General features: G+C 42.7%; 1 protein-coding gene and 1 non-coding gene across 4 annotated transcripts in view; one reads left to right on the top strand and one right to left on the bottom strand.

Moving 5' to 3' along the window:
* The window catches only part of TET3 (tet methylcytosine dioxygenase 3), a 43015-nt gene extending 28057 nt beyond the window's left edge, over positions 1-14958 (bottom strand). The window contains exons 1-3 of one of the 3 annotated variants that reach the window (XM_053464577.1): positions 14909-14958; positions 13644-14349; positions 526-582 (exon numbers count right to left, since the gene is read on the bottom strand). In XM_053464577.1, coding sequence (XP_053320552.1) covers positions 526-582; positions 13644-13964 — 378 coding nt within the window. In that variant the 5' untranslated portion in view covers positions 13965-14349; positions 14909-14958. The other 2 variants (XM_053464579.1, XM_053464578.1) reach the window with 2 other exon arrangements.
* Positions 13074-13145, top strand: TRNAE-UUC (transfer RNA glutamic acid (anticodon UUC)). The gene has a single exon. It is a non-coding gene; the product is annotated as a tRNA-Glu (tRNA).
* Positions 14959-24824: the final 9866 nt, after the last annotated feature.

Raw genomic sequence — 24824 nt, 5'->3', positions numbered from 1 at the left:
GGTCATACGGTCGGTGCAATCACCGCACAACACAAACACAGACATTGCATTTCTGAGATAAGCAAAGAAAAATATGGAATGTTAACCCTTGATGTATGAGCAATGCCCTGCTCGCCCCATTAACCCCCAGTGACTTAGCACTTACTCTACACACACTAGCTACTAAACAAGACCCCAGAAAATGGTTTGCATTATTCCAGACAGGAATATTTGCAGAGAGCATCAGAAAAAAAAAATAATAATAAAAAAAAGCAAAATTAAACCCATCTCAGTGACGGCAAGGGGGCTAAACCCGGGGGGAGGGAGATGACCCCGAGGAGGGGACAGGGTTGAAACCAATTGACCCCAAAAATATACTGTCTCTCTTTACCACGTTTGCTATCAGATATAAAAAAAAAAATATCCAGAATACTTATTTTCCTAAACTCCAAGAACGTGGATTCCTTTAACACACAGAATTAAAGTGGAAGTAAACGGGGGAAATAAGGCTATGACCTGCTACGGAAATGGTTAATGAGGACCTACCTTTAAGCTGTGCACTTGCTCTTCCACCTGAATTTTGGAGCTGTCCTTATTTACAACCTGAAATTAGAAAACACACAGGGGAAAAAAAAATAAAAAAATAAAAAAATTACAGAGGGTTTCCATCTTCAGAGTTCGATTTATCAAACAGAACAAGGAAATGGAAGAGGGGTCCTGTGCACGTACACACAGTGCCGGTGCCGGGGGTCACAGGGACATTGAGGGTAAGATGCCGGCAGATAGGAATTGAAATGGAAACCCCAGTTTCTAAACCCCCAAAGCCCTAGAAGCTCAGCCGTGTTGGACAGCAGACAGATCGAACAATAACCTTTTGTTTAAAGGATCTGGCTTCCAAATTCAAAACACAGTTGATTACGAGCAGCCATTTTAGGTCTGCTCCTATAAAGACACTGGTGCATTGGCTTTTTTTTTCCTTTAACCTCCCTCCCTCTCTAGTTCTCTCTCGCTCCCCCTCTTCTGCCAGCCAGACGCTGGGATCATTATCATAAAGACCGAGTTCTTAATACCTCTCCCTCTCCTACCCCCTGCACATGATGATATGTGACATGCCCTCCTCCCTCTCTCACTTGCAGTAGTAGGGAGTCCAAGGCACAGGGAGGGTGGGGAGGGGGCTGGGATGATTTTTTTTTTTTTTTTTTTTTTTTAAAGATCTTTCTTAACATGGAGAGCAGACCATGTGGTTTCTCTCCCAGCCGTCAGCGGCTGCTGGAATCTGTGGACTGGACTATAATAATAGGATGGAGCGGACGCTCCTCGCTAATCAATAGCTGTATATTAAATCACACAGACCTTTAGAGAATGAAAAGGCTTCATTTATCTAGAACTACTCACACACAGAGCTAGAATAAAATAGTCATTTCTGAGATTATTCTTCAGGGAACGAGGGGTATACACGGTATATCCGTCAGAATATATAGACGTATTTATAGAAGTTCACGTTAACCCTTGCACCACGCAAACATCCACAAGCACGTACTGCGATGATTAAACGAGCTAGAAAGTACCAAGTAACGCTGCTACTGTCAGTAACGTATCGATAGCATTTTGAAGACACAATTACTAAAAACTCAAATTGCTACAATTTTTTTTTTATTCTCATAATAAAAAGACATTTGAGAAAGGCGGGTGGGTCTGCCCTGCAAATCCCTTCCAAGCCACCCTCCTATCGATACGCATAATTTGTGAACCAAAGGGTTAACGTTAGGGAGTGGTTAACTCTGCCATGAGAGGCTATTTAATAGAAGGTACAACATGTGTGGTTCTGCAGTTGAGCGTACCGGCAATGACGGGGTTAAACCACAGATTAGCAAAACAGGAAGCCTTTCTTAGGAGGATGTTCTGCGAGCGTTACACAAGAAATAGATTATCCCCCAGCCCTCGTCTTACTTCCTTTTTGGAAGATATAGGAAGGAGAAACTATATACACTTTTGTTTTAATGCATTCCGGGCATTAATGTCTATGGAACTTAGCGAAGAATCTTAGCGAAGATCCGCTACACACAGGCCGGGTTTTAACAATGTAGCGCTGACGGCAGAAAGGGGTGTGCTGAAAAGATCCGAATGACCTAAAATGAACTAGGAAAAAATAAATAAATAAAATTGCCCTAAAATGGAACTCCAGAGCAACGATTGGCGAGCGGCACGCGGCCGGCTTAAAGGAGCAGCGACTGCCGCGGCGCTTCACTTGGTGGCCGCTGGAGAGTCACGGATTTAACGCCGAATACGGACGATGGTGGACACCAGGAGCTTTATCTACATCTGGCACGATAACGTGGGCATGTCAACGCATGGATTTTACGGGTCTTACGGGAAGGTTCAACATAAAAGCCTTGTCACCAAGTGCACAAGTGTATAATGCAAACACACAAAAAAGAGGGTAATGTCAAGAAAAGCGAAAGAGATGGCATTCTGTATATTAACCCATCGTATCTACGTTACTGCATCGCTGTGTAACACACAGTAAGAATACTCCTAAACAGTATCAATCAGTATTAGGAAGGTCACAGCTCTCTGAACTCTGTGCTTTCATGGTTATTGAGGGGTTAGGAGATATCACAGTATGACATCCAGATTAATGTATTAACACATGTCCAACACAGATTAGCGGTGGTCCGGTAATGAGAAGCACTTGGGACCTCGGCCCGACTTCTCCTGCACAGATAAAGCACTAGCGTTATATCCAGTTTGTATCTGCCGAAACTTTCCCCAGCTAATCGTCTACCAAAATGGTCAATGAGCTCCGCAGAGAAGAGTCAACTGGACTATGAATATATTTATTTAGAATAAACCTCTTTTTACTATATCTTTAGCCACATCCCAACATTGGTTAGAATGGCAATTGCTGTAAGAAAAGAACCCTTAGCTGGTTCCTTCATAGCATTATAGTAGAGGACAAAAGCTGCTTTTGAGCTGCTTTTAATACAGATATAGATATATATATATAATCACACACACATTTTATATTAATGCAGCCATTCGTAAAAACCATACATGGTTATCAGCCTCTCCATTCTTTAAATCATTTGATGAAAGCCAATAAACCATAAGACCTTGTGTGTTTAGTTCCAAACCCAACAACCAAGAACTTTGCTCTCATCGATAGTAACCGTCATGGCTTCCACTGTGATTACTGTAGACTGAAGGGGGTTTGTGTCCATACTGTATCATTGTTTTAAGAGGTGACATTCATGCAGTAAATGGAGACAGCTAAGTGGTAGAATGAGCATCAGCTTGCCCGTCTCTTGTGCCCAGATCCAGCTGTTGTCACTATTTAAGAGTTATGACACGGCTTTTCTGGTCATAACAAGCTGTACACTTCCACATCACATGGACCAAGAATGGTTGAAATTCCCCTTTTCTGCTCCACAAGACTTTAGGGAAAGTTCTCTCTCTCCAAAAGCACACAGCTTCTAAATACTAAAACAACCGTGTACTCTGGAACCTCGTGTGAAGCGAGTAATGCATCTACCTATTCCATCTAGTGCAACATTTTCACTAGTTTCTTAATCTTGGTATAGAACAGAGAGCGAGTCAATCATGAGGCAGGTAGCACTCGTGTTGTTGCATACTGCATTACATGCACTATTAAAGCAATACATTTTCACTTATTTCTTGAAAGTTGTCTTCTGCGTCATGAAAAAAGCCTCTTTTTGCCTGTGGACCTCAGTAATACATCTTGGCATGATCAATATAATCTTGGCTTATTAGGCAGATGCACCCCAGAGGGCATCCCCTAACATCTGCTCAAGTCATCACCGGGGCCGGAGAGTCCCTCTGCAGTACTAGTTGTACTCATTCAAGATAAACAGAAAATAAAACCATAGCTAAGAGTCAAAAAGAAACTTTGCAAATTCCCCTTTCCAGTGTAAAGCTCTCATATTGTCGTTTGAGACGATCGTGAAGGTGGGAAGACCCCAGACGAAATCATCATTACGTCTTCATTCACTGTGAAGACAAACAGAGCAGCTACTGAATGTAATTCCCCAATTAAAGTTGGGGAGAATAAAGCGAGCTGTGGCATAGCCGTGCCAGTTCCTGGACCATTGTTTTAAGTTTTTGCCTCTTACTGAAAAAAGATCAATTAAGTTCCTTCTGAAATACTTTCCTTGAGCGGTTCTATATTTCACATTAGGACAGACTCTTGGGGTTCAATAAGGTTGTCTTAATGAAGGTCAAGATGTCAAACGGCTTCAAGCAGCATATATTTGTGTGCATGCAAACAGAATCATAACTGTAGGATAACCAGATCCAGGAGCAAGCGTGGGAAAAGCAAAGGTTAAACATATCTGAGCACACGGGCAATACCTTATGCAAGACAAAGGGAAATAGATATATAAAACATAGAATCAATGATTTTAGATCACCACGCCAGGAGGTTCAACCCATCTCCTGTTCCTAGTTACTTCACCAACCATAAGCAGAGGTAAAAATCTGTAACTGAATGTGTTTTTCAAATGCATGTCCATCAATATGTTTCAGGCGCAAGTAACGGACACAAGCAATATTAGTAGATAAGCTTTATTAAAATACCTTTAAAACATTAAGCGTTATTGTCACTGATCCACTATTACGAGTCACTAGAGAACGCCCAACGACCACTTACAGATCCTATTAAAATGACAAAGCTATTGCGAGTGTCAGGGGGTTGTGTTACAATGGCGTGCTTTTCCATAACACACAGTTTTTGATCTGTTATTTGCAGTCACGCACCTTCTGCAGGGTTATACCTCCGCCATGTTAGTCCGCTGTGGAGAGAAACGCATTGAGTTTTCGGGATTACGGCACTGGCATACATGCCTACACCTTAAAATACCAAGTTTGGCATGGGGATACATTCACCTTTGTCAATATTGCCTCCTCCACCCCAAAAAAGGGGTATCATCTTCAACTGAAGAATCCCATCTTCTGTAAGACCAATAAATAATAAAAAGGGAGGAAAAATACCGGGAAACTGCATTAGAACCTGTTTCAGCCTACTAAAAAGGGAAGCACGGGAGGGAAATCTACTTCAAGGAGGACAACGAGCCCAAGCACAAGATGACAACATTGCAGCTGCTCATGACCAAATATTAGAGTTGCATTGGCAAACCACATCACTAAATGAAAACCACGCACCGTCCAGAAGCGGTGTCCAACCGTGTGCTATCTACAGCAAACCAGTCAAGAAGGATGGACCAAAATCACCCAAGACACCGCATGCAACATACCTACCCATTACAAATATCATTAAGCATGACATTTTAATATACCAACTGGATTAATACAGATAAAAATGGAGTCTTTAGTTTAAGTTGTTACCGTTTATTGGGCCAACATTAACAAAACATGTCAATTTGCATTAAGCTTTTTGGAGCTCAGGGGGTCTCTTGAGATGGAAAGATTTAGACTCCGTCAGATGAAGAGATCACGAATGCTTATGTTAGAAAAATATATACTATGTTGGTCCAATAAAAAAAGGTATAAACTTCGACTAAAGATTCCAGCGAAAGATCTGGTCCGGGGCCAGAGTACTTCTGCAAGACAATGTATATAAAAGAATCCCTACAGACATCCACCAACCTCTAACGAGACATTAGCCGACAAGCGCATGCTTTGCACCGTTCAGGGTCTTACCTGGCAAGTATGAACACGGTCTCAAACGTGTCCTCTTGCTTTTAACCAAGACTCACATTTTGTGGATATTCCTTGTTTTCAGGGCACAGACTTACATGGGAAAATGTTTTCCTTTGTCAGCGATGTCCCAGAGGGAGCGACCCTTTCCATGAAAACATAACCGTTTCATGGCAGATACAAATCTCACTCGGATTACGCAGTTATGTTTTTGGACCGCTTGAATTTACACCATGCCAAGAACGTCCGATTGTAAACATTACAAGAATTTAGGAGATTTTTGTTTCACATCCTTAGCTGCCTTATTTGGCAAAAAGAAAATAGAATAGTTATTTATATTAAACCGAGATCTTGCTGGTAGGTAAATAAGATTACTTTAGTAGCGTTTAGCAGAGGGTGGTATTTCTTTTCACCGTGACATCCACTATTAGCGTGTTTCCGGAGGAATGTACCAGGAACGGATGCCTGCTTTATGCCATACGCTAATTAGCCATGTGCGATAACTCGTGGCCGGCCGGCCCGTGCGCTGGACAATTTCCCACCAGATTCCACAGCACAGCGGCAACAGATTTCCCACCGAGGTCATTTAGATACTGGATCGTCACATTATGCTTCAAATGCAATACGTCAAATGGCTTAAAAAAAAAAAAGATAACATTTATATCTAAGTGGATGGAATGGTGCTAAAAAAAAACACCCACAGCATTTCCAGAGACGCCCAAAATTAATTTTTAAGCTTCTCTCATTTTAGAGTCTAAGACCCCCATGGCACACAATATATTGTACATTATGTATAAAATTTATCATTACTGAGTAGGTATTGATAAATAATGGTTTTCGAGTAAATTTGGCCTATTCTACCCCCAAAAATCTGATTTCCCGGTTATAACAACAACACAACTAAAGAGACACATTTACACAGCAGTGTGCGCATGTTTATTCCGTGACAGATCCCGGACATTGCCCGTTACTGGAATATTAGTGATTATCACCATCATTCTGGATACACCCAACTCCAAAACAGACCTTCATTCCCAGATATTAAACGGATGACAAATGGTTTATTTTATGGAAAAGGGAAGCAGATGTCCACGTTTGAGACAGCCTCCGAGTCTCTGCCACTGGCTCCGCTGTCATAAGATAACCAACGGGCCAGAAATAACTATTTATAATATGCATAAATAATACAACCATGAAAAGAGGAGGAAACTATATATATACTGGGCTGCAGTATCTCAATCTCTACAAATGTTTTAGGTTTTGTGGTAGGTTACAAATCATAATAAAAAATAAAAAAAAGATTCCTGTGCAAACCCAAGCCCAGCATCTGCCCAAACCGGACACACCAGCCACCACATGGACTTTAATGCTTAGGATGTCAGAGCGTCCGAGTGATTTTTGGTCCTTCCAAATTGGCATGAAAAGCGCCAAGCGGAGGGCCGTGCGCTGCAACGTTTTAGGAAAAGAACGCATATTGTGGTACTTTCGTATGCATTCTTCGCTGGTGGATCCGTTGTTGTATCCTTTCAGCGTAAGAAGGGAGCGCGCATTGTCCTGAAGGCTTGCGTCTGTCTGCTCAGCCAATAAAAAGTATCATTTTTACTTCACTTTGAGATTTCTTGACTCCCGACTATAAAAACAAAATACCTTTTAAACCAGCTGATCGCCAACTTCAATTCAAATACTCAGCGAACACTTTAAAAACGTTTACACCTATATATACACGTGAAAGTCCTGAAACGCTCATTCAGATGGGAGCAATTAGCATTCTACTAGATTCTCGTTAAAGCCCTAAAGCTTTTCCTCACAATTTACATCTGAATAGACCTTCTCCATGTGAGCTGCACAGAGATGTTGATAACTAAAACCTTTATTTCCTACCAACCCTCTCCACGCGAGCCATAACCAACCAGTTTGGATCCATTGTCCCAGCAGGCGAGTGCGGAACAAATACGAGGGTTGCGTTGTCTGTTGTTCCCCGTGCCAAGACTGTGCCAGCCACGTGGCAAAGCTTTAGAACGACTCCACATAATCACTCAACGTAATCGCCATTCATAACTTACGCAACACATAAAGCACTAACAAGAAAGAGTGTGCGCCCGGGACAATGACACAGGCGCCGACCGACGATTCAAAGGGCACCAAACGGGAATCAAGTTCTGCCCATCCAACATTCCAGGCATGGGGCATCCATTAAAACATGGGACATCATGTCTTACCAGTACATAACAAAAGCTTGTAAACATACATGTAAACATAGAACGGCTACACGGCACACCGTAGGCTGGATGAAGAATTTGTAACGACACACAGTATGTAATTTCAAGAATTTTAGGAATTCAAAACAAAGAGCGAACGCAATATGGATAAAGAATCCATGCTTTAATAACAGGGGTAATTACTGCGTTGTTATTAGAATTGCAGGGATCATAAGCCATTATGAGTACATCGCTACGGAGTGTGATGGCGCTATTTAAAACAATAATAATAATAATAATAATAATAATAATAATGAGTAGAGGAATAAGAATAATGGTTTAAGAACCTGCACATTTACGTGTAATGCGAAGAGCAAGCAAACCACCTGCGTTCGTGCAAAATCAGCGGACAGACAGCCAAGAAAGTTTTGCATTGTAATCAGAAGTGGTTAGAGGCTCACAAGGAACTATTCCGGATATCTTTCATAGCGAGCCGTAACCAATTTAGCGCAAGATCTGAAACGGGTTGCGTGTCTGCCATTCTTAAATGTACACGTCTGTCAGTTAACAGTATTAGATTAAAGATGAGAGTTGGTACCGTGTTAGCCGTAGAGTTACAGGAGACAAGTGGAGTTTGAATGATACCTTTATTGGCTAACTGAGTAAGTATCCAGTATTAGATTGTAAGCTCACGGGACCAGAGCACTTTTCTCCTCACGTACCGGTATGTCTTAGCAGGTGTTAATTGTTACCTTTAATCCTCCACTATTGCAATCGTATCGCTATGGAATTTTCTAGTGCTCTGTGAATAAAGTGTAAATAGATAAATAAAAGTAGTAGTGGCTCCCTGGAGTCATTTAAGCCCCGCATGGGATTTCTATGGCCTCCCTAGGGACTCTATAGGTTAGATATAGCACTATTTAATAGGACCAGAGCCAAGTACATATGAATGGGTAGAGAAATCCTTGGTTTATTGAAGCAGCATGTCGACCGAACACTATTCAGGTTTCTCGCAGTGTAAAAAGCTAGGAGACAATAGCAGAGCCCTAATAAAGGAGGAGATTATGGAGACACTTTCTCATTCTGCATCATCCCCTCCTCACTCCCACCGTGTGTATCACCCAGCAAGTCATCTGCCGCTTCCCCCCCATAGAAGATACAATGACGGCATTGTCTTGGATTGTCATGCGACTTCTATAGGTAACGACGTACACCAGGACCTTTCCTGCAATCTGTGAAAGAAGCAGAAAGCTCTTCTTTCATGACGGACTCACTTTTTACGAATGCAAATCGCAATCTACAGAAACAGATGGGTTAACAGACACATTCTATCTATATTCTTCTTCTCAGCTTTATCCAATCTGGTGTAATAGACAATGAAAAGATCTAGTTAAGTGATGTTTATAGACGTTTAATGCATGTGGTTTTTCGTGTGACTATATGGTTTTTTATGGTACACGCAGTCCCTTTGCCCAGGTTTTACTCAACGCAGACTGGTACATTGGCATGTCACGAAGGTAGAATAATCCGAGCCCAATCATTTGTAAATCCCCTCCAACCAAAACTTCGAAATATTTGCAGGGAACAAATTGGCCAAACCGTGGATTAAACCATTTAATAGACAAAATAAAAATAGTCAATCATCCTCTTTTCTCTTCTGACATCGTGGCTTATTTAAGATTGAAAAGGAATCACCAGAGTCCCGTCCAGATGGTTTATTTTTTACATTTTTACATGCTTCATTAAAACATAGAGTGAGAGAAAAAAAGTAGATTTACGCCTTATTTGTTTGTCTTTGGTACAAGCTCTAGAGCTGCTTTTGGGGCCAAACTGCTTGAAATGGTGGTGTTAATGGCCGGGAAGAGCATAGTGAGAATTCTTACACCTCCCCTTATCACTAATGTGGCTTTTGCATTCCACTTGTGTTCCAGTAGAAAAGTTAAGAAGCAAGTTGTAAATCTGTGAAATTTGCCACCTCCCAAAACAACAGATTAAGGACTAGAGAGCATGGCCATGAAAGAAGACCTTTGTACCTGCGGAATGGAGAGGGCAAGCGTTCTAGTTATTTATTTACAGAAAGTTGGGCAACGATGGGATTGCCGTCTAGTATGCTTCCTTGAGAGGGTTAAATATTGAACCATAAGTTGGTTGTTGTGCATAAAATAAGTGGCATAAACATCCGAGGAGCCAGATGGTACACAAGGCATTGAGCAGAAAGAATGTTTACCCCAAAAATGTGGACACGTTTGCAGCCGGCGTCAGGTTAAGGCAAAAACATCTGCAATGTCCGCAACCCGAAAAAAGGTATTTCTCGCACTAAGCTGGTCTGAATTCCCAAAAGACGGCAGAAAGTAAGATCACGTCTTTGATTTCCCCTCCTTTCACGCTTCAGGATCTAAAAATAGATCGTAAGCTTGACCTACATTGCCTTCGGCTGCCTCCTAGATTAATGGACTTCACCAGAAGGTTGGCGAGTTCTTCTCACGTGAAATCAGCCAGTTCCCCGCTAGATATAGTAGAACAGGTCAGAAATTAGAAAACGAACCTTAACTGAAACAGATATTAGAAATTAGAAGTGTCCCCATTGTGCCGCGTTTCCTACAGCGTAGCCTACTGGACCACGGATGAAAAGTGCCCTGAGAGGTAACTTGAGGACATCGCGAGCAGAATACTTATGAGTCATTTTCCCAAAGTAGATCAGCCCCTGGTTCGCAGCTATGCGGCAGTGTGGGGTCGTGTTTAGGGGAAGGCGGCGAACGAGAGCGTCGATTAAAAGGCTTGAATAAGGAATAGCAACGTAGGAGGATTCGCCCACGCTCACTCCGCCGATGCCGTGGGATTCTTAAAACGAGATGAAATGTCGGAACAACGCAGACTAAGGATCTCGAAACAGAGACGTCGCAAAAACTTGAGATGGAAAGAAATAGCTGCGAGGAAGCTCGGGAGATATGCAAACCTGTGGAACATAGTTTTCCGCAGAAGAGGATCGACAAACGAAAAGGGATTCTGTAAAAACAAAGTGATTCAGAGGAAAGAGCCGATGGTAAAACGGAGTGGAGCGACCTCGCGTCGATTCATCAGGGCACAGGCTGAACATCCTAAACCATCACATTTTATACTGCGACAACGAAACCAAGGGATGGTGCATTTAGGAAGAGAGGGAACAGCCATCTTTAAATGATCCTTAACAACATGGATTGCCTTCTGGACAAGGACGCATATTGCCGTCTACTTGGAGTGTGTTCCAGCATTAGAAATGAATTTGGGGGTACACGTTCAGGTCAACAGGGTGAACACACATGCGCAGGCATTGTGGGCAATCTCCAAGACGCGGTTACTGCCACTACCAGCGCAGCTCAAGATCCTTTAATAACCGGATTGTTACAGAACTGCGAGCATATGGATTATACAAGTACCAAAGCTTACCAACAAAAAAATGGCAGAAGAATATTACTATTATTGATTTTTTCCCCGAGACCAGGATATATGCGAGCGGTTAAAAGGTGTGCAATACTACATGAGACATGGGATGAGTACTGCGGCCATTGAAGAGAGGGTTTTTTTTGTAACAAAATACAGTGGTTACGGATGTATATAGGAGTACAGGAGTCGACCCCATTGCACTATTTGACTTTACCACTGATTATAGTAACAAATGCCAACTTCTAAACCAAGGATTACCAGCTGGTAGCGCTACAAAGGTTGGTGGTCTAAAATTCACAAGACCCTGGGGCAGCCACCGATGTAACCTGTGGTCTACAGAAAGCATATCAGTGATTGATAGTGAATGGAGTAAGACAGGCAGCTGAGGTTAGTGGTTGAAGCTCAGCAGAGCCCTGTCTGCTGTGAAGAGTTCTTCCTGATACAGCCACATAGCGATCACAATGCAGCAGAAGAAAGAAGCCCACAGAGACGCGCACAATAGGAGCAGTATGTGGCCTGCAGTGGGGGAGGGGCGGCTAAAACCCAGCTGGCAGCCATAGGATACGCTCGCCTATACCACACGTCAAAAATCATTCCCTGAAAGGAGGAGGGGAGGAGGGGGAGAGAGGAGGAGGGGAGGAGGAGAGGAACGGGGGAGGGTGACGCAGGCTCTGTTACAACCCCAAACACAAAAGAGAGGCCTGGCTGCTAATCCAAGAATGCCAGTGATTGCTGACATTCATGGCAACAAGGTGGACAGATCCTAATTATCGTAATCAAGGCTAGGAAGTTGCTGAAGGGGCGAATGAGCAGAATGCGAGGCTCGTTTCAAAAGGCCCTCCAATATTTCAATTACCCCCATCCCTCCTAAAACACACAACTTTAAGCCCCTTCTAAAACAATGACCCCGCAGCATCACGCCAACACGTAGAGAACGGCCATGTGATTCACATTACATTCGGGTCAAAAATGATATTACGCAATAGATATACTGAGCCCCGAGTACTGCATGTGAGCAACATGCGTGTCGTGTAATTTACTCTGCATATGACGTTGAGTGATGCATCTATAGGGGCCATTAAAATGGAAATATAATGGATTATCCTCGCAGCAAATGTTACCAGTTTAATACTCCCCAAATGAAACAAAGACGACTCGATAGAGATTATTTAACAAGCTGCAAAAAAAGGTTTCATTTTTTTAAATGGTAAAAAAAACGACTATTTAACCTTTAAAAGGTAGAGTTTAGTAGCGCATAAAGGAAACGTGCAGACCAGAAATATCCCACGGCCTTCGAGGTATGACGCCTGTAAACGTAAAAGTTTAGAATCCGTCTTTCATCACAATGTTTTATAAATAAAGAATAAAAAAAAAAGCAGTCGCTAAAGAAACCTTTAAACCAAGCGAGCTGGACAAATACAGTAATGTTCTGTACACTTTGCTTAAAGAATACATGCCCATGTACTCTTATTCGGACATTAAACCAGAAATATTTATTCTAGAATGGGGGGGGGGGGACTCTCAGCCAGTATTTCAGGCTTTGCAATACTGGTTTTGGATCTCATAAAACTGGGAGGAGGGTAGGGGCTCCACTACAGCACGTCCCACACGCCTGCCGCTACGCCCGTTAATTACACACACACACCGCTAGAGCCGCCACCAGAGGAGGAATAGCGGCTAAGTCAGGATATCTGCAGCCCTGGATCACACACACCATTGCTTAGTAACACAACACGCAACAATGCAAAGTCGATCTCAAAGAGCTACGTGACGAGACGTTTCCAGTCCGTACGTAAGAGTTCCCATATGGTCTAGCGGTTAGGATTCCTGGTTTTCACCCAGGCGGCCCGGGTTCGACTCCCGGTATGGGAATGACTTATTTTTTTTCTTCTAAAATTTTATTGCTTCACATCAAAATGAATAAAATATGTTAACTTATGCCAGTTGTTTACAAGGATGCAATATAACACCAAAGCACCTACCCCTGCCAGAAATCAAAGTGATATTACACAAGGTGTGCTTGTTAAAAGGTACACTCTCTTTTAAACCATTATTCCCATATTCAAAAAGTCAGTTTTATTGTGTGGTGCAAGTATATATCACCAAAGTTGTGTATGTCTGGTCGTCCCAATTGCAGCAACCTAGAATACAAATTGGTGAGCCAGGGGCAGGAGGATGTTACCATCTTTTAGGGAATGCTTAAAACCAAACAGCACTCAACCATACTACCCAAGGCCTCATGGCATCTTGGAACTGGAGTTGTGTCGCCAGACAAGTACTTTTGACTTTCAGCGTGACTTAAACTTAAATTTTTAAGGGATAGCTAGAAACGCGTAGTAATAAAAAAGTATACAATCTATAATTTCTCACCTCTGTCCCTTTCAGTGGAATCAGTCTCTTCTTCTTGAGTTCCTCGCACTTCCTCATCTTACATATCTGATGGCTGGTACTCCGGTTGACACAATTGTAACAGGCTCCACACGGTGCCTTTCTTAAACACGGCACACAGACCCCACATCGCTTCCTCTTCTTCCTGCACTGCTCTAAAGTTTCCATGGGTATGCCACCACCGCCATTCTCTCCTGGTAACTCAGGTTCTCTTAACCTCCCCAAGGATTCCCCGTCATCGTGGAAATCATAAATATGCTCGGACCCTGCATGAGCAACCGGTGTAGGCTGGGAATCCTTCATGGCACATTCAAAATACTGCAGAAACCCGTCAGAGAAACTTCAGGACACCAGATTCACTAAGAAAGCATCAGACTTTCCTTTTTGTGGGTTCTAGGTAAGCGTTATCTAGTCCTGTTACTCAAGGACAGACAGATTTTCAAACTGTAACACAATTTGCGTCCCTTCATTTGGCTGTGAACCCTTGAGTAGCTTGAACCTTCCTATGGAATTAAATTCTAGTGCCCCTTATTGCTTTCTTCTAAGCACAGCTGAGCAGCTGAAGGAAAGCGCGCACGGATCTCTCGGAGACTCCCGGCTTCCCTCTGACAGCTCATCATGACGCCAAGAGTGCAAAACTTCTCTCTGACTCTGGCGTGAAGCGGGTCGAGTCTTTCAGAAAGTTTACCTATGAGAAAGAAAAATTACAAAAAAATAACCAAAAATAGTCAATAGTCAACTTTTAAACAAGCAAGTCTTAACATTATTGGACCAAACCCTTAAACATGCACAGCTACATTTAAAAGAGCTGGATGGGGGTCCAAATAAATCAATGTGATCCAACAAGCACACGGCAACCGAGAAGAAGCAGCTATCTTTGGAATAGAGGAGAGCTTCCAGTTTAGGGATTTAATTGCTGTCAAAGTAACACTAACTGCAAAATAAGATGATAAGATCACTGTCTGGACATACAGATTAACACCTTCACTGCTGCATTATCCATGTATCAATCATCTTATATTCATCTACTCTTCATCAACTCTCTGCCAGATACACAAAAGCACATTAGCACTCACATGCACTGCAATACAACAACACTGCAGCCAATCACTGCTATTCATACATGTGCAAGAGACACACTATTTACATACATACACACTGTATACATACCATGTACAGCCAACATACAATGAAGATCGTGTACATTTACACCCTATAAGCACGCAGACTATAGGCGCAATACACACCTACAGAAGCCCCCAGCACAGACACAGAGGGCTAATGGCTCATTATCAGTGACAGGCCACAGCGACCCTTCGCTTCTTTGTTCTGAGCCCCGAGCTGGGACTGTACCAGCAGGTCTGCCCTCCCCTCCCCCTCCAACAAAGAGACACCCGCCCCCAGTGTGCAGGGCAACACATCCCCCTCCTCCATGCCCCGCAGATCCCCCAAAACACCGGGGGCAAAGTACCCCAAACACCCCGGAGCAGCCCTCGTGGAAGCGGGGCAATGTCCAGAACACCCACCTACACAGAATGCCCCCTCTCCCGGATCCTGGCGCTCGGGGGACACGGAGTGCAGCCCACGTGTGTGCAGAGGGCATCGGGTGCCAATCAGTCAGCCCCCGGCGAACGCAAACCGTGCCTGACCGCACCGCACACAGGACACTCACTCTCCGGGCACCATCAGCACAGCATCAGACACATCATTTACATACAAGAGCATAAAGCACCGGCACCCGGGAGAAGCCCGATCTATAGGGAATGATCCATGCAGTGCGATCGCTGCACACATGCAATACATACAGCCATGCACACATTCAATACATGCACACACTGCTGAAATGCATGCATGGTGCATACAAGCACTCAGTGCATCATACATGCACGCCAATACACAGAAGCGCAATCACACGGCATGCGCACATCTGCTTATTAAATGTCACGTAGAGCCGGCGTTCGGGAAAGCACTCAGCCCTGACTCACCTTGTGTGCCTCTCTGCGAGCCTTCAGCACCGGGGAGGGGGGGGAGGGAGAGCTCGGGGGCACAGATGTGGAGCAAACAAAAGGGAAGTGACTGACAAACGCAAAGATGCGAAGTGGAGTACACGGGGATTCGGAGCAGATCTGGTGTGGGGGGGAGAAGCCAAAGCATACAGGGAGGGAGCAGGTGCTATGAAGGAGGAGAGAGGGAATAATGCTATGTACACAACAGGGGGGGGGGGTCTGCCATACATAAATACATACATACAAGACATAGGGGCCCTTCCTATACACAGAACATGGACCCCTGATTCCCCAGAACTTGGTGTAATGGGGGTTGCTATATTAAGTGGGAGTGAGGGGTGCCCGTGTTATGTACAGAATAAAGGGGTTGTGTTGTATATAGGAGGAGAGGGAGAATATACTATACAGAGAACACCTATAGGATAGAGCAGAGCTGGCTGATCGGTACATTGGCAGCTGCCACTAGATCCTCAGCCCACTAGCCAATATAGCTGAAGCCTGGACAAGCCGTACTAGAAATGAGTGGCTTCCCCTGGGCCAGAGAATGGGCCACAAGAGATGGTGTGTGTACTGCAAACAATGTACGACAGAATATATGGATTTCACACCGATACGTAAAAGACGTGTATATAACTATATAGCCGACTTAACGTACATAAGACACAGCAACACTGAACTTTGGGGCATAACTTGGAAAGTGAAATAATATTCCGAGCCCCTCTTAATACTTTCCCAGAGTGTTATCACTCGTGTTTAACGCTCATATGCTAACCTGGCCTTTAATGAAGAGCAGAAGCTCCAGTTCATGGGGCGATATATGTGATCACATGACCCAGCAGAGTTTTCCCACGATGAATCACACAGAATCCCCCCCCCTCCACTTTCTTTAAAGACTCTGACAAGATCTCATTTACTGAAAGTGTTATGAGGTTTTAGATTTTACCCCATGCTGGTCCATTTCAAAACATCTTCAAAGCGTCCAGAATTTAGAGGATTACACTAAACAGGAGCAAGACGGCATCACTTCATTTTTCAGAAAAGGAAAGGTTTTCTGAAGAGCGAGCGAAGTGGTTTTTTTTTTCTGGCACTGCACCAGACAGGCAGCCGAGACGCGGCTCGGACAACCACAAACACGACATCGGCCACTAGGAGCCACCACCGACCGCACGCACACCACACAGCCGGCATTCGCACAGAGCGAGACGGAGAAGTACGATAACCCAAAAAGTACATGGCAGAGAGATATCCCTACTATGTACATAAACGCAACCCAACAGGTTCCGCCTGCGCCTTTCTTTACGTACATCATAGGTGGCGGCACATATTCGGCATTCTCTCATACATCTCTGATACCTGATCAGTGAGAAGGTGTTTGAGCTTCATTAGTGTCATTAGCAGCTTTTTATTAAACCAAGATGCTATCTAACCGAAAGATGAAGGAGCATCAGGACAACAGCCAGCAGATAACTGCAGGGGGGGTTCTTCCCAAAGGTGGTCTCCAACTCTACAAAACAGGGCACATTAACTAAAATGAGAGTTTTCAGGAAAACAGAACATTTCAACTCTATGATGTCACTATGTTAAGGGGCATTAATATAGTGACAAAACCAGAAAATCTTGATCATATAAAGAAGGACGGTTACAGGACTCAACAAGTACGGCCAAACTAATAGAAGCCAGCACATTTCTGCAGCCTCTGCGGAGCTGCGTCTCTCCCCTTCCGTGTACCGCCACGGCCGGCCTACATGTCAATACATAATTCTAACGCTTTTGCATACATGTAGTAGCACATACATGCACAAAAACCTTTCATCTGGAGCAAGCCACTGGCACAGCAAAAACAACAAGAGGTCAACCTAAAACTCAAAGGTCAGAGGTTCAGATATAAAGTAAGTTTTACTTTACTGAGAGGGTGGTAGATAAATGTAACAGCCTCCCAGCAATTGTGGTAGAGGCTAATAGAGCGAGGGAATTTAACCATGCGTGAAATAGATTCAGAATAGCTTTACGCTTAAGACAAGACCAAGGACGGATTAAGATCCGAGTCTTACATCTGGAAAACGTGTGGACTGGATGGTCGAATGGCTCTCATCCATGTCTCGCTCTGAAGAAGGCATTACTGGCCCTTTAAAGACCTCCACATTATCAAAAGCAAATGTGATTTCCCAGCTATGGCATTCATTACAGCCTACAACCAATTGCTCCTCTTACCCCCCAGATCTCTGCAGATAGCCAGGAAAGTTCACTAGCCATCCTGAAAAAGAAAAAGACGCATCCATAGAAGCCATAAAGCATTCCGACACCGATCGACACCACTAATCAACAGGTTTATTTTGGCATTTACAAACCACGCAGCTAAAGTTAAAGGGAAACGGGAAATGTTCCTGTATATTTTACAGCCCGAAGATGTTGGTGCCAGGTGGCTATCTGTGTTTACTCTGCCCATCCCCAGCAAGATAGTGGGGGAGGAGAGCTGTGAGGGATTTGTCAAAGAGGAGGAGAGCAGATAATCACAGGCAAGACAGTTTAGTGCTGAGCAGATCTCAAAGCATACGAAAAGAAAACAGAAGCACAAGCATAGAATTTCACAGCGGAGAGAAGTCACCGGGCCATCTAGCCGGCTTAAACCTTCATCGGTAATTGGTCTTGGATTCAGGAGCCGTATACATATCCCGCGCACGTGAAAATCAAAAACAATAAAATGTCTTTAAAGACAAATCACTTCTATTCCCGCTACAGGTTTTTGGATTTCTGAGGATATAGTAGGAAATAGTGGAAGGAGCAGTAAATCTTTAAGCTTTCAAAAAAGGTACAAAATACTCTAAACTATTCAAAAACTTTCTTAAAGTGGAATTTCCTTCTTTCCACGGAGTCTAATCAGAACGACACACAGCTCCTCTCAATAAAGCTCAATAACATGTCCTAAAGTCCTCTCTCTTCATCCATCTTCACCCTACGGGAGCCGCCTGAGCCAAATGGACCTAATCAGCGATATATAATCTCTAAATAAAGAAAAACGTGCGATCGGACTGTAAACCTTTTGGAGTTAAAGAGATGCCACGATTGCAAAATAAATGTTAGGAAACGGCAAAATAACTCTGCAAATAAACATTAAAACAGAGCCCAGGGCAAACGAAGAGTCAAACACATCCAGGTGCAGACAGTAACGCGGAATTCATTTACATCACCCGTCCAAACATTCAATAAAATGCCATTTAGACGCCACGCTATTCAGAAAAAAATATCTTAACCTTCTTCATAACGTATTTCCATTTGTCCTAAAAACCCCAATCAGCATCCCCATACATTAAAGGCATATTAACTGCTTCATGGACAAGGGTTTGCTGAATCACAACTCCCCTTATGTTTAACGTAAACATTGTTTTTAAATTACACTATTTTTTGTTATTTTTAAACATTAAGCTCTTGGGGTCTGTATATTCCTTAGGGATTTATTTTTCAACCACATGGTACCCTTTATGATGTCTTGATGACATCAGCGGGGACTGTTTATTTTTATTTAATATATATATAGTTTTCACTACTGCAGCTGATCAGTGTAACCAACAAGGCTCTCATAGGTTGTATTGTTGATTGCAGTACCTGTGATCAGCATGGGGGGGGGTCATCAGATGTCCCAGCATGGGTCAGATAGACCCACCACAAACTCTTTTACATCGTTGTTTCTCATGGCACGGACGCCACAAACAAATAATGCTCAGAAGTTCTGGAAATTGTGTGCTACGTAAATGTAACCGGCATGTAAGAGCAGTTACACTTAATCAGCCAAGAGCCAGAGATTCTGCCCCATCTTCTATTTACCAGCAAGGAAACGCCACATACCGGCCAAAAACAAAAGGGCCTATTATTCCATCCACATGGTCACTTAGCACATGATCGTTGGGATGTAATAGTTAAGTCCCAATGTCATTAATGGGTTAAAGTACTTGAATATGCATTCATGACCGATTTAAAAATTCATTCCATGGTTCACTAGTCGGTGCCAGTTTTTGGCTGCTTTAAGCAACTAATCAGCGGCATAAAAGCACTTCCCTTACAATCAATAGGAGCTTTTCAAGCGCGTGCGCGGAGAGGACTCACCTGGAACAACAGCAAGAGCCAGCTCCGTGGCCGAGGTTATCCTGTGCATGTACATTGCCAAGCAGCCAAACACCATCTTCAGCAAGGCAAACAGCTGTGGGCAGAGAAACAGAGGCCTAAAACATGTCCTAAAACTGCCCCTTACTATGAATATCTCCAAAACACACCTCTTACCATACAAAAGCTACAGGGAGATTTCATCCATTCATTCATTTAGTTAGGTAGGCTAAAAGCTGTGACAATAACCCGCCCACACCCATTAAAAACATAGTTAAACTCAAATATGTGAGTGGAACGGATAATGGCGACTGCGCATGCACAGGCCGAGCATGCTCCCTGCATCAGTACAATAGATGGGGAAGAACTGAAGCAAACCCAAAATGAATGCGTGCAATAAACATCCACAACGGAGCGCAATGCCCGCTAATATTATCTATTGTTTTATATAGCGCCCTCATATTCCACAGTGCTGTACAATTATCAAAATATAAACAGTTTAATAAACTATCCCCAACAGCTAAAGCTTGAGTGGCTTTTTTTGTAATGGCTGCACCTAATCCAGTGTATGCAATCCCAAACTCCCCAAAAAACACCTCAGAAGTATCAAAACAATATGGCTACTCACCGCTTCATGTCAGCTCTGCAGGCTGTGGTGCAATGAGCCCATCCTGTATCCATGACACAGGGGCCCAGTGACACCGCCAATGCTCTCAGGAGCCAAAACATGGCTCCAGTCTCTGTCTGCATATAAATATGCATTATGTGCTAGTGCTAGGCCTAGGCCCCATCATGGCTGAAGCCCACAAACACCTCAACCTTCCCTCACATTCAACCTCTCACTCACTATCCCAACCTCCAGGGAGCAAAAGGAAGCGGAACTTCTGGCAGCCATGTTGGAAATGGGCACTTCCTGTTTACAACATTTACCAGATTCCCTTATAATGTCTGTGTGTGGTGAACCAGGTTGCCAATGATATATCTCAATATAACCACTAATACATCATACAGTGCGGACAAATGATCATTAAGTATACGTTCAGGATTATTTGATTGTCTATTAATCAAAACCTGATTATATATTAAAAAAAAATGCATACCACGGATATTTTGTTACGTATTTGGATGATCACAGATCCCAAACATTTTCGCCGTGCAATGCCACTTATCCCATTGTATGATGGCCCAATATGAATCAATAAATAATAACTGCTGCCGGTCCGCGGATTTAAATTAAAACAATTATTTACTTTTAAGAATTAGCCGTAATTGTCTAGTATTGAAATAGTTAAAATGACTCTTCTAATGACAAAGCCTGTACATGTACGAGCTCAAAATGCATTGCTTTCAATGGGTTTAGGGGCCCCCATTGTCCTTAATGGGTTAAGGCTTTTTTTTACATAAACCATGCAGTTAAAAATAACCTTGCAAGGGTGAACATTTTAAGAACAATAATGGCTTCCTTTGGAATTCATTGACTGTGGACTTGAGCGATAAGAGATCGGGGTTATGCCTCAGCCTGCTAGTGCTGAGTGAGAAGTCAAAATATGGAGACCTGATACCTTATGTTTTTAGAAAACTTTTCCCATGTGACTAAAACCGTGCCTCAGAAAGGGACAGAAAATCCTGCAAAAGCCACAAGAAATTAAAACATTGGGCGATCTTCCTGACTAGTGCAGTGTATGCAAAATACAAAATCTGAGAAAGTTTGGGCCTCACGGGCATCCTTCTCTGATCGCAATGTAATGCTTTCCTTAATCCTAGGCGTTTGAAGAGGCGTAAGCTACATCAAATATATTACCATTGTATGGCTCATCCTCAGGAGCTCACGTAAAGTGTCACTTATCCGCAACAAAATTGCCTTTAACAGAACAATTGTGTAGGTATTTTAAATGAATTCAGAAAACCTCCCTCTTTGGCGACTTCAGGAAACCTACTGGATTCCATTAAGCTTGGTGACAGGAGGAATCCATCGTTATGGGTATAGCTGCCAACAGTCTCAGCTATCCTTGTATGTTTCCCAGCAACTTAGGTTCTGTGCGTGCAATAAAGGGTTGGAGACCATGGCACATCACATGGACAACGTGTGACAACACAATATAGCCCTGAATTGTGTGCACAGCCACGCATACTGAGCTTGGCTACTTTCAAGCATCTTTCTCCAGTCACAAACTATAGAAATGATCCCTGAAAACATAGCCACACATAAAGCCACAAGTGTCCCAACATGGGATGACTGTTGAGCGTGTATGCAAATGGTTCCTATGCAATACCCGTGTCTATGACAATGCTTGTGGAAGTCCCTCGTACATATGCTACATTTAGTGAAATGCTGACCACAAACCTGCTGTTGCCTAAATCCGATCAGTGCTGTTGTAAGACCCAGAAAATATATAATCTAGTTAAAAAAAAAAAGAAAACCTCAGTATGCCAGATTCTGTTATTACTATGAACTGGTGTGACCAGGAATATTGTTCTGAGAATGGAGTGTGATTTTCAGATGAGTGAAGGAACCCTAGTTCGTGAAAAGACAAAAAAAAATACATGGATACATAAGAATTTAGTACATTTCTTTTTTGAGGCTTAATAGATGGCACCTTTAATACGTTACACTGAACTGTGAGTCTCGAAACATTATTTCATATTTACAAATGCCATGGCCTCCGGTATATGATATAATAGCAGCCTACAACAATCAGTTTGAATCCTGGCGTCTAGAAGCCATTTAGTTAGTGGGCATCTAGAACACCTACAGAACAAGTCTTTGATGACCTACTCTACTCACCCAAAATATCAGCCAAGTTTAGGCACTGATGATAGCATGGATTTAGCTAGGCAAAACATAAAATGTCTATAAAATGTTTAAAAAAATCCTGCATTCTCAGAAATGAGCCTGTCAGGTTCCCGCTACGGGCCAAGTAGATATATAAGTGCCAGACTACTTCCTTTACTGCTAAATTCTATTAGTTTCCTGGCTGCCGTTGTGATGGGTTTATTGGGTATTGGGCTTTCCCTACACAAGGGTCTCTGAAAACACATGATCAAGACTTCCCATTTTCTGATATCGGTGACTAAAATTGGAATACAGCAGGCTGATAATTTCACAACTCAAATTGTGCAGGCAGATGCTGACTACACTCATTCACAGTTAGGAGTTACTGAAATAGCTTCTATTCATTAAAGAAAGCCTAAGGTGTGGACTTTACAGATCCTTACACCATTAGGAAGCAATCAGTCCATGGAGCAGGCAGCCTAATATGGCTGGTTGCTACCATGGTAAAAAGCTAAAGATCTATTATGAGATCAGCTGGCTGGGGTGCTGTAAAATAATTCTGATCACTTCTAGCTTGTCACAATCCCCACATAAAAAAAATGTACAATGACATAATGTAGATTATAGGGTGATGGGAGTTTTTTTTAGGATTCTTTTAACTCCTAACCAACCCTTACCCTATCTAATTCCCATTAACCCACAGCACACTAACTACCCAATATACATTAAATATTACATATAAAAATATTAAAATAGAGAAGAGTAACATGCAGGGCTGAAACAACGAATCGATGGTCAACGATTTTCATTATCGGTTAGTTGGTCATTCTATTAGTTGGTCTGGTACAGAACGCACTATTGCTTTAAAGATAAAGTTTAATTTACTTCAGACAGATGCTTGGGTCACTCTGATCCAGTCCCCAGTTCCCCTCATTATCGCCCTGCCTCCCACCCTTTGGTCTGATCCAGTCCCCTCAATAACCCCCGACCACCCTCCGGTCTGCAAATTAAACTCCCTCTCTCCCAACCTCCGGTCTGATCTGGTGCCCGGTCTCTCGCTCATCCCCTCATTAACCCCCTCCTACCCTCCAGTCTGCAAAGTAAATAAACTCCCCCTCATTGGTCTGATCAGGTCCCCAGTGTCTCTCCCTTATCCTGTATCGTCCTCTCCTTAACCCCCTCCGGTCTGAAAAGTAAATAAACTCCCTCCCATCCTTCGGTCTGATCCGTTCCCTAGATCCCATCATTAACTTCCCCGGTCCCTTCATTAAATTATTTTAAAATGGCATTTTTTAATTTCATTAATCGAAAAAATAATCTGCCAACTAATCAATTATGCAAATAATCGTTAGTAGCACGACCAACGTTTACCAAAGTTTAGATCAACTTCGCAAAGCAGTCTATTTTGAAGGTGTCAAAATGTCCTACCTAATCTAGCAGCTCTATGATTACATGATATAATTACACTATATAATGACACTATGATTACATTATATGATTACACTATATAATATGATTATACTATATGACGACACTATACGATTACATTCTATGGCAGGAAGAGACAGACTGGGTTTTAAAAACGTAGTGGCTTTAGCAGTACCTGAGGAAATGGTTACCGTCTATGTACAATAAGGCTTTTATCCGCATGAAGAGAACATCACAGTTTTCACTTGATATCCATCAACTCTCGTAAAAGGAAGGAATAAATATAATATAGTTCTGCTTTCATTCAATTAAATTTGCTATCCTAAGCACCTTTTTGCACCATATATATATACAGACAAAAAATAAAGCTGTCAGTAATGTTCACAGAGTCTGCTTTTCTCCATTTAATAAATCAAGTTTATCCAGTAACCCATCTAATATAGTTTATGAATCACAACTTTAGACGTGAATTCCCATTTCAATAGCTTACCTTCACGGCCCCAATCTGTTAGAAAGTGTATTGATATACCCCAAAGTAAAAGAGAGCAATCACAAGGCTGAACGTTAGCACTGGATAATTGTTTATTTTAAATCAGAATGCGTTACACTTTTTATGCTTTGTTTTGAAATAATTTAACTCAGTAAACTAATGACCAAGATTTACATAGAATACATTGTAGCATTCTTATTACCTCTCGCCGCAATAAGTAGATTATGCAATAACTTCAACCAGATGAGGGCTGGTGCCATACGAGCGAGTAATAAACCAGCATAACACCTTTCCCATAAAGGGAATGCGCAGAAAATCCATGGGGAGCCAAGAAAGGTTGCAGTCAGGTTGTTAATCACGCCTAGTCA

This window comes from Spea bombifrons, chromosome 4 (assembly GCF_027358695.1).
Source record: "Spea bombifrons isolate aSpeBom1 chromosome 4, aSpeBom1.2.pri, whole genome shotgun sequence".
Taxonomy (NCBI): Eukaryota; Metazoa; Chordata; class Amphibia; order Anura; family Pelobatidae; genus Spea; species Spea bombifrons.
This window is presented reverse-complemented; position numbering and strand designations above follow the sequence as displayed.